Genomic DNA, 14,419 nt, shown 5'->3' with positions numbered 1-14,419 from the left:
GTTCAGTTTGCAGCCTTCCGCAGCTGGCGTCTGCATCCTGACCTCCCCTCTGTCTGTGGGAAGCAACGTGGAGAGCATCGCCCCTGGAAGACTGGGGGCTTGGTCTTCCATCTCCACGTCAGCTACTTGGTGAGGACTTGATGGTTTGGATGGCGTTTCCTGTTCCCTCCCGCTCCCCGCTGCCCCTAACCTGATGCATCCTCTACCATCACCATCCAGCTGGCGCGCGGAATTAGGAATGTCAAGCGCCTCCATCTCACTCACTCCCCACTCCCCACGTTAAACGATAGGGGTTCATTGTACAACTACAGGTGTGATAAATTCATTGAGTAATAAAAAAATTAAAAAAACCAATAGGGGTTCAACCGCAGAATCCCATCCTTGTCACTGTGTCACTGCCTTACACCAGCCCCCTCTTCCTTGTCGTCATTGGCCCAGTGTCCACTCTCACCCACTGCATCCCTAGCACTGCTTTCCTAAAAAGCCAAATAGATCCTACCATTTTCAAGCTCAGGTATTCCGTATGACTTTCCACTGCATGTGGAATAACAGCTGGTTTTCTTTCTTCACAGTCTACCCTCTTCTCGTTTCTCCACCATCTGCCCCAGCCACACAGACTCTCCCTCTCAAACCCAAAGGCACCTCCCTGCCCCCTGCACACACTTCACCCTCTTAGCCTGGGGTGAGAGCATCCATTGCTTCTCAACCTGGGAAACTCCTACTTATCCCTCAAAGCCCAACTCAAATAATACCTCCTCTGTAGATGCAGTCTTTCATTCCTCCAGCAGGACTAATCACACTCCCCTCTGTGATCCTCCAGCCCCACATTCCTACCTTTAGCTCAGTGTTTGTCATGATACCTCGAAATCATCTCTCCATAGACATCTTCTGGACACTAGCTCTGCAGCGGCAAGGACTGTGTTTTTATCTTTTCTCCCTAGCACCTAGTCACAGGTTCTGCTGTGTACAAAGTACTCAGTGAATGTCTGTACTGGTCCTTTTGGTCTGTGTGTTTTGCCAGAATCCTCTGGTGCAGGGATATTCTCTTTGGTTAGGAAGCAGGAAGCGGAGAAACCAGCAGGGAGCAAACTCTGGGGCTTTCTCCTTTATCTTTGGTCATAATTGCCTAACTTCAAAATAAATTCCGTAACACACCTAGTCACCAGTCGTATCTTACTATCAAAGGGTGTTGGATGTTGTTGCTTTACATGAAAAGAGTAGTACTTGCAGAAGTAGCTTCTGCTGCTCCTCAGATGGAGACAGGCAGCCTGACACTGGGAAGAGTCCGGTCACTGAGCTTCAGATCAGCTGCCCCGGCTGCTGTAGCACTGGGCGTTTTTCCAGGCTGAGAACTGTTCCCTGGCACACAACGTCCACGTACATCTCGATGGACTGATGTCAGTTTGTTCTGGATTGCCACTGATGGCATAGAAAAGGTGCAATATTAGTTTTTTGTTTTGTTTTGTTTTGTTTTGTTTTTTTGGCCATGCCCGAAGCATGCAGAAGTTTCCAGGCCAGGGATCGAACCCACACCACAGGAGTGACAACACGAAGTCCTTAACTTCTAGGCCACCAGGGAACTCCCAGAAATTTTTTTTTTTTTCCTTTTTTGGCTGCCGTGCTGGCATATGGAGTTCCTAGGCCAGGGGTCAGATCCAAGCCACAGCTGCAGCAATGCCAAGTCCTTAACCTGCTCAGTTGGGCCAGGGATCAAGCCTGCGTCCTAATGCTGCAGAGATGCCACCCTTCCCTTTATGCCACAGCGAGAACTCCAAACTTTTAGATTTATTTATTTATTTTTCCCTTTTTACAGCCGCACCTCAGGCATACGGAATTTCCCTGCCCAGGGGTCAAATCAGTGCTGCAGCTGCTTGCCTACACCACAGCCCACGGCAACACCCAACACCGGATCCAAGCTGCATCTGTGATCTATGCTGCAGTTGGTGGGCAAGTTGGTGGCTGACCTTTAAACCACTGAGTGAGGCCAGGGATTGAACCCACATCTTCACAGACACTATATTGGGTTCTTAACCCACTGAGCCATAACAAGAACTCCCAAACTCCTAGACTTTATTTATTTATTTTTGTCTTTTTAGGGCCACACTCATGGCATACGGAAGTTCTCAGGCTAGGGGTCAAATCAGAGCTGCAGCTGCAGCTGCCACAGCCATAGCAACACTGGATCCATAACCCAATGAGCAAGGCCAGGGATCGAAACTATGTCCGCATGGATTTGTTACTGCTGAGCCGAGACAGGAGTTCCTCCCCAAACTCCTAGATTTTTAAATGGTACCTCACATCCCAGGTACTGGGAAGAGTCTGCACGGAGAACAAAGAGAACAATGAAGGGATTTTTTGACCCATATCTAGACTCTTTCACCCTTAAAGTACTTAGGCAGCAATAAGCATGTATCTTAAATTACTTGACTTCACTAACAGTCTGGCTAGAATAAAAAAAAAAAAATCAGACAAAGAGGGATGAAGCAGAAGTTTTTAAAAATTCAAGTTAGGAAAATTGACATTCTATCTGAAATCAGCTAGAGATTTGGTGACCTGTTCTATTTAAGTCAATTTAACATCATACAACATAAATTAAATCCAGGGCAGATTTAATCTAAATTAAGTCAGCAAATACATTTAATCTTCCTATTGAATTGTATGAGTCTGTGCAAAATGGGCTTTCTGTGGTTGTCCCTCTCATCCAAAACAGGGCAATTTTTATAAAACTAATTATTTTCCTAATTAAATAATCCTAGCTTCAAACAGTTCAATTTTCCTCCTTCTTCTTTTTTTTTTTAATGGCTGCACCACAGCATATGGAAGTACCTGGACAGGGACTGAATCAGAGCTACTGCTGAGACCTACACTACAGGTAGGGCAATGCTGGATACTTTAACCCATTACATCAGCTGGGGGATTGAACCCTTGCCTCCACAACCACCTGAACTGCTAGTCAGGTTCTTAACCCATTGTGCCACAGCGGGGACTTACACCCAATTTTCCTTTTAAGGGAAATTACTTTCCAGTTAACATTTAGTCACAACAGGTGCTCATAGGCACACAGCTCTGACACTATTGGGATTTTTACATCTGGATACCAGAGCCAATCAGGGGGCATTTCCTCTCTTCGCCATCTGTGCACAGTTTAAAGTTTCTCCGCTTTTTTGGGGGGGGCGCTTTTTAGGGCTGCACCTGTGGCATATGGAAGTCCCAGGCTAGGGGTCGAATCGGAGCTACAGCTGCCGGCCTACACCACAGCCCCAGGAACACCAGATCTGAGCCTCGTCTGCAACCTACACCACGGCTCACGGCAACACCAGATCTTTAACCTACTGAGCGAGGCCAGGGATCTAACCCGCATCCTTATGGATACTGGTCAGATTCATTACCGCTGAGCCACAATGGAAACGCCTCAGCATCTTTTGTAAGTCATTAGTTTTTAGCATCCTGTGTAGTATAGTGGCGAATATGATTCATTCTTTCTTGGAGCACAATTAGCTGTGAAAACAGATCTTAGAACAGACTCCCCCCCCCCCCCCCCCCCCGCCTCCAGCCCCAAAGGATTATTGAAGGTAGGAAATGCAGGTGATTATCAGAGTCTGCCTTTGATACAGACATCCTGCTCTTCTGCTGGCCCTTTGAACTAACTTTGATATGCAGTAATTAAGAGGGATTCCACCCCTGGAGGAGAAGTGCTGCGGCCATGCCTCTGCTCCCCTCTCCTGAGTCCTTGTTTTGAACTATTGATCAAACAGATTTGGAGGGATTTGTCGGAGCCTGTGTGGGGTAAGAAGGAAGGAAATGAAGGAGGAGGGAGGGGGAGAGGAAGGAGGGGGCGCATCTTTAAAGAGTTTCAGAGGGAACCTGCCGGTCAGACCTAGCTCATCCTATTTCACGCAACTTCCTCTGATGAGGATTGGCCTCTCTTGCAGAAAAAAAGCAATTATAGGAGACTCACTGGGTTTCCATCTTGGCAGAAGCTCCGCTGCGGGTCTGGAGGAGCCCAGGTTTGAGGAAGTCTCGGGGAAGTTGCTGAGAAGGCCTGGGGATGGCGGTGGTGGTCCTGCTGGGGCTTGGCTGGCTGTGCACCCCCCTGGGAGCTCTGGTGCTGGACTTCAACAACATCAAGAGCTCTGCGGATGTGCAAGGGGCCTGGAAGGTAATGCGCAGTGAGCGAGGAGGGCTGGGTGCTGGATTCAGGTGTAGGCCACCGCTCAAATCTGAAATTTCCAGACGGGGAGCTGGATTGAGGAGCTGGGAAAGTGCTCTGGGAGAATCCAGAGGCCTTGGCATTGACTCGCCAAATAAGCTAAGTGGCTTTTCAGGGCACTGAGTTATCAATCTGCCTATAACTCAAGGAGGACACTCACATTTAGAAAGCTGGCCATGGAATTCCTTTTGCGGCTGAAGGGGTTAAGAACCCAACTAGTATCCAGGAGGACTCAGGTTCCATTCCTGGCCTCGTTCAGCAATGTTAAGGATCCAGCGTCACCATAAGCTACGGTGAAGGGTGCAGATGCGGCTTGGATTTCGAGTTGCTGTGGCTGTGGTGTAAGCCAGCAGCTACAGCTCTGATTCAACCCCTAGCCTGGGAACTTCATATGCCACAGGTGTGGCCATAAAAACACACACACACAAAAGGAAAGAAAGTTGGACCATGCACCAGGCCTTTTATAAGTATGTTTTATCTTATCACCTCTTCCACAGCTTGAGAATGCTATCAGACTTCTTAATTACAGAGGGTGAAAATGGGACTCAGAGAATCTAAACAGGGCCACAGAGCCAGAGAATGTGGGACTTAGGAGTTAAATGGTGCATGCCAAGGCGCAACTGGCTTGTCATCATCTCACTTGACAGAGCTGTCTTCAGGATCCTCTCATAGATAAGCAATAAAGCATCAAGTGTAGATAAGAAAAGTCAGTGTTTGGTCTCTGTTTCTCTGCAAATGAGGCATCACTAAAAGTCAAAGGACAGGAGTTCCCTTGTGGGGCAGTGGTTTAAGGATACAGTGTTGTCACTGCTGCTGCTTGGGTCACTGCTGTGGCATGGGTTTGATCCCTGACCTGGGAACGTCACATGCCACGGGTGCAGCCAAAACAAACGAACAAAAAAATATAGCACAGCATCTAGGGCTTCTGGATGCATACCCCAAATCTCACAATCATCTCTAAGAAACACATGGGAAAACATTTTCTTCCATTTGTATAAAAAACATAAGAAAATTGAAGTCTGTGTTTTAAGACCAGGGCAGGTTTTCAAACACAAATAAATTTTGCAGTACATAGGTCTTTTGTTGGTGATTTGCTCTCCACTTTGTGGGAGAAAACTAATTCTGATAAAAAATTAAGATGCTGTCTTGAGTTCTGGCTGTGGCACAATGGGATAAGCAGTGTCCTGGGAGCGCTAGGATGCAGGTTCCATCCCAGCCCAGCACAGTGGGTTAAGGATCTGGTGTTGCCACAGCTACAGGTTAGGTTGCAACTGTTTCTCAGATCTGATCCCTGGTCTGGGAAATTAATATACTGAGGGGCAGCCAAAAATGGGAAAAAAAAAAAAAAAAAAGATGCTGCCTGACTGAAGTTCCCTGGTGGCCTAGTAGTTAAGGACCCGATGTGGTCACTGCTATGGCTCAAGTCACTGCTATGGTGTGGATTTTATCCCTGGCCGGAGGAACTTCCACAAGCCGTGGGTGTGGACAAAAAAGAAAGATGAGGCACTTGAGCTTTGCCATAGCATTTAAAGTGCCTCTCTCAGAGGAGTTCCGCTGTGGCTCAGTGGGTTAAGAACCTGACTAGTACCGGTGGGAATGTAGGTTTGCCGCCCTGGCCTCGCTCAGTGGGTTAAGGATCCAGCATTGCTGTGGTTGTGGTGTAGGTTGGCATCTGCAGCTTGGATCCAACCTCTAGTGTGGGAACTTCCCTATGCCACAGATGTGGCCCTAAACAGAAAAATAAAGTGCTCCTCTGATTTGGCTTTACCCATCTCAGGCTGGAATAAAAGTCCATCTCACTGGATTCCCTAGCCCTCTGACAACAGTTCCTCTTTACAGGGTTCGCAGTGTGTGTCTGATGAGGACTGCAGTACCAGAAAATTCTGCCTCAAACCCCAAGACGAGAAGCCCTTCTGTGCTACCTGCCGTGGACTGCGGAGGCGGTGCCAGCGCCCTGCTATGTGCTGCCCGGGGATGCTCTGCGTGAACGGTGAGTTGGCACGGAGCTGTGCAGGATGGCTGTGCTCCAACAAAGGAGAGACAGTGTCTGGACCTCTTGGACTAGGATATTCCAAGTCAGGCACTCTGTTTCCTGGATTCACCCTTGAAGTGAACTTACGCAGCTGCCTCTTCTAGATGCAACAAAATTGTTCTCTTTCCTGCCAACAACTCTTGCCAGCAACTTGGAGGTGATTTTAAAGAAAGGTTCAAGTTGGAATTTTTCAAGTTTTCTTCTGTTTTTCACTTAGATTCCATTAATTACTTTACCACCTTCTTTACCCTGTGTGAGATATAAATGTTTAGTGCCTATGTCCCACAATCTAGAAAGTCATCTATAAACTGAAGGCAGAGCTACTGCCAAACTGTGACTGTGATGCGAGCTAGCCTGTGGTTCTAATCCTCTCTCTCCACCTGCTTGTCTCCCAGATGTCTGTACGACAATGGAAGATGCAACCCCGATACTAGAAAGGCAGATAGATGACCGAGATGATGCAGATACAAAAGGAACAACTGAGCATCCAGTTCAGGAAAACAAACCCAAGAGGAAGCCAAATATTAAAAAATCACAAGGCAGTAAGGGTAAGAGCAGCATTCTAAGTTACGTGTGTGTCCATGTATATATCATACACACATAATATACATATATGTGTGTGTGTGTGTATGTTTTTTTTATAAAAACATCTTCTCCTTCTAGGCTCTAAAGGACAGGCTAAAACTGACTTTATTCCTCCCCACTCCCGAAACACACAGGGAGCACGTTCTATTTCTGCTTTTTTTTTTTTTTTCTTGGGCTGCACCCGAGGCCTATGGAAGCTCCCAGTCCAGGGGTCTAATCAGAACTGCAGCTGCTGGCTGCAGAGCACAGCCACGGCAACACTGGATCTGGGCCATGCCTGCGACCTACACCACAGCTCAAGGGAACGTCAGATCCTGAACCTAGAGCAAAGCCAGGGATCGAACCTGCATCCTCATGGATACTAGTCAGGTTCATTACTGCTGAGCCACAGTGGGAACTCCAGCATCAGGTAGTCGGCAGGTGGAGAGGGCAGGGATAGCTGTAATAATGGGCTGATTAGCAAGAAAGCCTGTAATTGTTTAATTAGATTTTAGGTACACACCTTTTTACAGCCTGTAATTTAACCAATGGAAATTTCCCTTTCTAGACCCTCAGAATATAAAATAAAAGCGAGATGAACGTAGACGCAATAGCTTTTCATTCTCGGACTAAATACAAACTTCACTAAAGCTTTTTACACATTGTAGTCTCAAAGTCCAATTTTTGACATAAAATAGCTAGAATGTTTGAAGGTGGTGACCTGGCCATTCTTGTTTGTGGCCCCTGTGTAAGGAATGATCTCATTGTGTCAGTACAAAATCCCACTTAATGAAACACTGATGAGTGACACTTATTTCATGTCTGGAGATTAAAAATCCCATCTTTCTCTGATGAATGTTTTAACTTTGTGAAACAGCCCTACTGAGGAGGGCTGAAATGTCCATTCCACTGCTGCTTTCCACATAGGAATGGACGTGCTGTTCCATCTTTACTTTGTGGCTTATCCAACACCCCACACCTTGTCGTGGAGCCCCCACACGTCACCATTGCCCCCTGCTTCTTACTAAAGCCGGTATCAATCCTGTTACAGGACAAGAGGGAGAAAGCTGCCTTAGAACTTCTGACTGTGGACCTGGACTTTGCTGTGCTCGTCATTTTTGGACTAAGATTTGTAAACCGGTCCTACTGGAGGGCCAGGTCTGCTCTAGGAGAGGGCACAAAGATACTGCGCAAGCTCCCGAAATCTTCCAGCGCTGTGACTGTGGTCCCGGACTGTCGTGTCGAGGTCAGGCGGCTGGTAATCGACAACACGCTCGGCTAAGAGTCTGCCAGAAAATCTAAACAGCTGTATGAAGCAGAGGTCTCAGACACAAACGTAAACATCTTCCCATGCAAGTATCTCTTAAAATAAAATCTTGCAGCACATGAAAGAGACTGAGCTGGAGAACCACGAGAGGCTGTCTTGTGATGAACAGAAGCTGGTTTGGGCTTTTTGTCTATTTCTGCAGAAAAGTGATGTGATTCTATAACAAATTTAACTTCGATCTAGGAATTCAGCTACTTCAAATATATTTCTAAGTAATTTCTGGTGAAGTTCTGATACCTGACTGTAGTTGGGAAGAAGAATTGATAGTATCTGTTGTTTCTTACCAGTGAAAATTATCCAGAAATACTTTATTCTTCCTCAAAACCCCTATGTTTATATTCTTTCATTTCTTGGAGGGAAATACCATTTCACTACAAAATAATTTGGTTAATAAAGAAATGAGATTCAAAAGGTAGTATCTTATGTTTGAATACTCCTTGGCAGTTACAAAGCATTTACACATATTTTGTTTTCAGTAGCTTTACTTACCATTTGAGGACTTTTTATATTTTGTAGTTATATAACTTCTATATTTCAAAGCTAAGGCTTTCAAGGAGTTTTTTTTTGTTTTTTGTTTTGCTTTTTAGGGCCGCACTTGCCGCATGTGTTGCTTCCTAGGCTAGGGGTCAAATTGGAGCTGCAGCTGCCAGCCTGGACCACAGCCAGAGCAATGTGGGATCTGAGCTGCGTCTGTGACCACAGCTCACGGCAATGCCGGAATCTTAACCCACAGAGTGAGGCCAGGGATCAAACCTGCAACCTCATGGTTCCTAGATGGATTTGTTTCCCCTATGCCACGTTGGGAACTCCTCAAGGAGGTTTTTTTACTTACACATTTTGACCATCTGAACTTAAAAGTGATGTTAGAGGAAAACTAGGTAAGAAAAATGAAATTTTTGTTTGCTCAAAGTTTAAGAGGCCGTATTTTTATACATCTGCATGAATACTAGAAGTGGTTTTAGGAATTCCCACTGTGGCACAGTGGGTTAAGAATCTGACTGCAGGAGTTCCCGTCACGGCTCAGCAATTAGTGAACCTGACTAGCATCCATGAGGATGCGGGTTCCATCCCTGGCCTCGCTCAGTGGGTTAAGGATCTGGCGTTGTCAGGAGCTATGGTGTAGGTCGCAGACACGGCTTGGATCCCGCATTGCTGTGGCTCTGGCGTAGGCTGGCGGCTACAGCTCCGATTGGACCCCTAGCACCTCAGGTAGCTGCGGAGGCGAGGGTTTGACCCTGTGTCTGGTGCAGTGGGTCAAGGGATTGGGTGTAGGTTGCAGCTGTGGCTTGGATTCAACCCCTGGCCTGGGAATTTCCATATGCCATGGGTGTGGCCATAAAAATAAATAAATATATACATAAATAAATACACATAGAAGTAGTTTTAATTAGAGAAGCTCTTTCTGATGAATTACAATAAACTGGTACAGATTTCACTTAACAGATAAACCACGTACCTGTTACTTTATTTAGGTTATAAGCATATATTACAAAATTGAATATGGGCCAAGCAAAGAAAAAAATTAAATTTATGAAGTTTAGTTTCTTCTTTTTTTGGTCTTTTGAGGGCTGTACCCATGGCATGTGGAGGTCCCAGGCTAGGGGTTGAATCAGAGCTGTAGCCACTGGCCTACACTACAGCCTCAGCCATGCCAGATCCGAGCTGCATCTGTGACATACACCACAGCTCATGGCAACGCCAGATCCTTAATCCACTGAGCAGGGCCAGGGATCAAACCTGCATCCTCATGGATACTAGTCAGATTCATTTTCACTGAGCCCTGATGGGAATTCCAAAGTTCTCTAGATTATAAAAAAACTAAACCCTCTTCCAGAGGCTAGCCTCTGGGTGCATTCTTAATTGACTAACTTATAATCAGTAAATGGGAGAAAAGGTAGAGGTAATGTGGTTTATAGCATAAGGGCAGAAAATGAGAAAATAAAAATTTCCATTCAAGATTTGCCATCATCTCATCTCGTAATTCTCTCTACTGACCCTTCGCAAAGTGATCATGAACAGAATATATCAATTTAAACATACTTGCTAATAAAATAAGAACAAGATCATCTGCTAATAGGACAAGAGGCTTTATTGACTAACAGTGCAAGCTACAGCAAGAAGAAGAAATAGTTATTTAAAAACACCATGGACCCTTACATAGCAAAGGTTAAGAAATAAATTAAGACTCCTATTGGGCTGTGCCTGGGTGCATAGGCCTCATTCGCTTCGATCCTTGGGTTCTCGGTATTTCCACTGGATGTAGTCAAAGATGTCCTTCTCGCTGTCCACGGGCAGCGGCTCTCCAGCAACTCCTGTAAGGAGAGAAGCCAGGGCTTCCTCATGAACTGGCTCCGAGTCTAGTTACAGATGGTTCAGGCCTGAGAGCTGTGTGGGACTCATCTCCCCAGGAAAGAGAAAGCAGTTCCTAGGCCACTAAAAAAAGATGCTGGAGTTTCGTTGTGGTGCAGAGGAAATGAACCCAACTAGTATCCATGAGGATGCAGGTTTGATCCCTGGCCCTGCTCAGTGGGTTAGGGATCTGGTGTTGCCATGAATTGTGGGGTAGGTCACAGACACGGCTCAGACCTGTAGGCTGGCAGTTGCAGCTCCGATTCAGCCATTAGCCTGGGAGCCTCCATATGCCACAAGTGCAGCCCTAAAACGCAAGAGAAAAAAAAAGAGAGAGAGAGAGAAATACTGACTGCTCCCTCCCCTCATGAGCCTGGGCTGGCACTCTGTCACACATACCTCCAGCACTACAATAGGAAAAACCTGAAATCTCTACCCTGGCCATTTGAGTGACCCTAATCTATGGCTCTCCTCCACTTGTCATAGAGAACACTTTCCTGAGTTCTTGGGCAACTCACAGTGCCAGCAATGCAGAAGTCCAGCCCAGCCCAGCCCACTGATTAAAACCTGCATCTAAGGAGGGCCCCTTGCAGTCTGCATACACAGTGACAAGGGAGAAGCACGGCCCTTGTTGACTGGGGATGAAAGCCCTATTTTACACTTTTAGGACAAAAAAACCAAAATTTTCCCTTTCCTAGTAGAGAACGACAAACCACATAGTATGCTGTGAAATGTTAACAAGATCTATAAAACAGAGATTAATTCTTACTCTTGAACTTCCAAAGCATGGGCCAAAGCTACAAAGTTGGACCTAGCACTAAAAGTGGTTAATACCTGTGTTCTCCAGAAGTCTTGGAGAGAGGAGGTCCTGTCATGGTGCAGCGGAAACGAATCTGACTAGGAACCATGAGGTTGTGGGTTCCATCCCTGGCCTCGCTCAGTGGGTTAAGGATCTGGCATTTCCACAAGCTGTGGTGTAGGTCTCAGATGTGGCTCAGATCTGGCATTGCTGTACCTGTGGTGTAGGCTGGCAGCTACAGCTCCGATTTGACCCCTAGCCTGGGAACCTCCATATGCTGCAGGTGTGGTCCTAAAAAGAGAAAAAAAAAGAAAAAAAAAAAAAAAAAAGCCAAAAAAAGAAGTCTTGGAGATACATTTACTTATCTATTTTCTTTTTTAGGGCCACACCCTGGGCATATGGAATTTCCCAGGCTAGGGGTTGAATTGGAGCTGCAGCTGCCAGCCTACGCCACAGCCACAGAAATATGGGATCCCTGCCTCGCCTGTGACCTACACCACAGTTCAAGGCAACCCCAGATCCCTGACCCACTGAGCAAGACCAGGAATTGAACCCTCATCCTCATGGATACTAGTCAGATTTGTTTCTGCTGAGTCAGAAGGGGAACTCCTTGGAGAAAACAAAAACACTTTATGTCAGTAAGATTTTTTTGCTCACTGTCATGGGTAGAAATAATTTAATCTATTCTAACAGAGCTGGAAATAAATAAATCTTGTCCTCATGGGGGCTCAACAGAGGGAACACCTACAGATTAAAGCCATTTCGTTGCCTGAGGGACTAACAATACTAAAAAAGAAATTACAAATAACTGGCACAGTTATTTAAAGGCTTCTTAGAAAAACCAAAGTTGCTGAAGCAAAATATCCAGACGACTGGGATTCTGTCTACTGCAGACACAAAGACTCACCAGTGACTCCCACAGGACGGATTGTGTATTCATTGATTGTGAAGCCTTTTTCAAGGGCGTGGGCTCTCATATTCTTATTGAAAATATCACTCCCAGTGAAATAGAGGACGCCACAGTAATACTGATCCTTGGGTATCAACCTAAAAATAAAAACAAAAATTAAACAACTTACCAACTTTTTTCTATACATTTCAAATTTAGCAAAAATAGGACTCTGCAAATCAATAAGGCGCAAAATAGGAGTTTCCATGGTGGCTCAGTGGTAACAAACCCAACTAGTATCCATAATGACTTGGGTTTGATCCCTGGCCTTGCTCAGTGGGTTAAGGAGCCAGAGTTTCTGTGAGCTGTGGCGTAGGTCATAGATGCAGCTCGCATCCTGAGTTGTTGTGGCTGTGGTGTAGGCCCACAGCTGCAGCTCTGATCAGACCCCTAGCCGGGGAACTTCCACATGTTGAGGGTGTGGCTTTAAAAAAAGGCACAAAATAAAATAAGTCTATGTAGCCCAATAACCCGAAGAGGAGACTATCATTATGAAGACCGTTCCAATCACCTCAACCTTGTAGTTAGTTTAGGTTTTGGTAAACTATGAGCTGCATGGAGATGTGCAAAGCAATGTCACTTAATACCACCAACTTTCCCTGTACAGGCTCTCCTTGGAGCTGTGATGCCATCACGGTGGGAGGCAAAGCAAGAAAAAATGAACTAGATTCTGTAGATAGTCTCTATTCTTTATACCTTTTTAGGCCAAACATTGTTTATCACAGGAACATATGGCACCTCAATGAAAAAAGGTCCTAGACATTTATGCGAATTCCAAGAAAGATAAGGGAGGCGGGAAAGGGGAAAAGAAGGGAAAAGTTAATAGGTCAGCAGTAAGTTTGGAGTAATACCTGATATCGATTCTCCTGTGTGGATACTCCTTTTCATTGTTTTTACTGGGAAGCTGGCAAACACCCTAAAATGGATATTTAAAAGAGTGGTTAAAGATTTTTTTAAAAACTTAAGGCTTAATGCTAATCAAATGTGTTAAATGTGAGGTTATTTTTGCTTTAAGTGGGGACAATTTTAGAAGCCTGAGCACTTGTAACTCTTATTTTGACCGTGCCAAGCTCACGGATTGAATCCATGCCACAGCAGCAATCCAAGCCACAGCAGTGACAATGTCAGATCCTTTTTAATATTTTATTTTTATAGCTACAAATGCAGCATTTAGAAGTTCCTGGGTCAGAGGGTAAATCAGAGCTTCCGAGTACAGCCTATGTCACAGCCACGGCAACCAAGCCATATCTGTGATCTATGCTTCAGCCTGTGGCAATGCTGGATCCTTAACCCACTGAGCAAGAGCAGGAATGGAACCTGCATCCTCATGGACACTATGCTGGGTTCTTAACCCACTGAACCACAAGAGGATCCTTAATCAACACTGCACAAGAGAACTCTCTCAGGAGTTCCCATCATGGCGCAGTGGTTAATGAATCTGACTAGGAACCATGAGGTTGTGGGTTCGATCCCTGGCCTTGCTCAGTGGGTTAAGGATCCGGCGTTGCCATGAGCTATGGTGTAGGTTGCAGACGTGGCTTGGATCCTGCGTTGCTGTGGCTCTGGTGTAGGCTGGCGGCTACAGCTTCAATTTGACCCCCATATGCCTCGGGAGCGGCCCTAGAAAAGGCAAAAAGACCAAAAAAAAAAAAAAAAGAGAGAGAGAGAACTCTCTCAGTAGCTTTCCTATGCACTATGTACTATCACCATCTTCTTATTGTACTTCATGATAATTAAAGAACCATAGCAGGCAAGGATTCTGATTAAGAGAATCTGGCCTTTTTGTTTGTTTGTTTGGTTTTAGGGTTGCACCCACGGCATATGGAGGTTCCCAGGCTAGGGGTCAATTCAGAGCTACGTCACAGGCACAGCAAGGCAGGATCCAAGCCGAGTCTGCAACCTACACCACAGCTCACAGCAATGCCAGATCCTTAACCCACTGAGCGAGGCCAGGGATCGAACCCACAACCTCATGGTTCCTAGTCGGATTCGTTTCCAGTGCTCCACGACAGTAACTTCCAAGAGGATCTGGCTTTTGTGTGACTCTAAACAGAAGCTAATCAAGGATAGCATGAAAGACAGAGACCAAAGCCAACAGAAAATGGCAACTTGGAGAAAACAATGATTATTCAGGAAGAAGAAAACAGACACAAAAGCTATCAGCAATACTGTCAGATCACAGAAGATAG

At 45.7% G+C, this 14,419-nt stretch overlaps 2 protein-coding genes across 7 annotated transcripts in view; one reads left to right on the top strand and one right to left on the bottom strand.

The window, feature by feature from the left end:
- Positions 1-3,873: 3,873 nt before the first annotated feature.
- DKK4 (dickkopf WNT signaling pathway inhibitor 4) lies at positions 3,874-8,180 on the top strand. Its single transcript, XM_021077993.2, has 4 exons — positions 3,874-4,159; positions 6,050-6,200; positions 6,638-6,790; positions 7,858-8,180. The coding sequence occupies exons 1-4, from the start codon at positions 4,049-4,051 to the stop codon at positions 8,106-8,108; spliced, it is 666 nt and encodes a 221-aa protein (XP_020933652.2). The 5' UTR covers positions 3,874-4,048; the 3' UTR covers positions 8,109-8,180.
- Positions 8,181-10,201: 2,021 nt separating this feature from the next.
- POLB (DNA polymerase beta) overlaps positions 10,202-14,419 on the bottom strand; it is a 31,699-nt gene continuing 27,481 nt past the window's right edge. For all 6 annotated transcript variants that reach the window (XM_085004422.1, XM_085004423.1, XM_085004421.1 and 3 more), the window contains 3 exons: positions 13,082-13,146; positions 12,189-12,328; positions 10,202-10,445 (listed from right to left, as the gene is read on the bottom strand). In XM_085004422.1, coding sequence (XP_084860548.1) covers positions 10,351-10,445; positions 12,189-12,328; positions 13,082-13,146 — 300 coding nt within the window. In that variant the 3' untranslated portion in view covers positions 10,202-10,350. The remainder of the gene's footprint in view (positions 10,446-12,188; positions 12,329-13,081; positions 13,147-14,419) is intronic.

The sequence above is a fragment of the Sus scrofa genome, chromosome 17 (genome assembly GCF_054392235.1).
Source record: "Sus scrofa isolate SSC_HxYL_T2T_F1_AM1 chromosome 17, Sscrofa_HxYL_maternal_Yorkshire_Landrace_v2.0, whole genome shotgun sequence".
Lineage (NCBI taxonomy): Eukaryota > Metazoa > Chordata > Mammalia > Artiodactyla > Suidae > Sus > Sus scrofa.
The sequence above is the reverse complement of the archived record's forward strand: the minus strand, read 5'-3'. Positions and strand labels throughout refer to the sequence as shown.

Bases quoted from the DNA above. Each gene is read 5' to 3' on its own strand.
- DKK4 (XM_021077993.2), top strand. From the start codon at position 4,049: ATGGCGGTGGTGGTCCTGCTGGGGCTTGGCTGGCTGTGCACCCCCCTG. The intron at 6,201-6,637 runs GTGAGTTGGCAC...CTTGTCTCCCAG, and splicing joins GGGGATGCTCTGCGTGAACG to ATGTCTGTACGACAATGGAA. The intron at 6,791-7,857 runs GTAAGAGCAGCA...ATCCTGTTACAG, and splicing joins AAAATCACAAGGCAGTAAGG to GACAAGAGGGAGAAAGCTGC.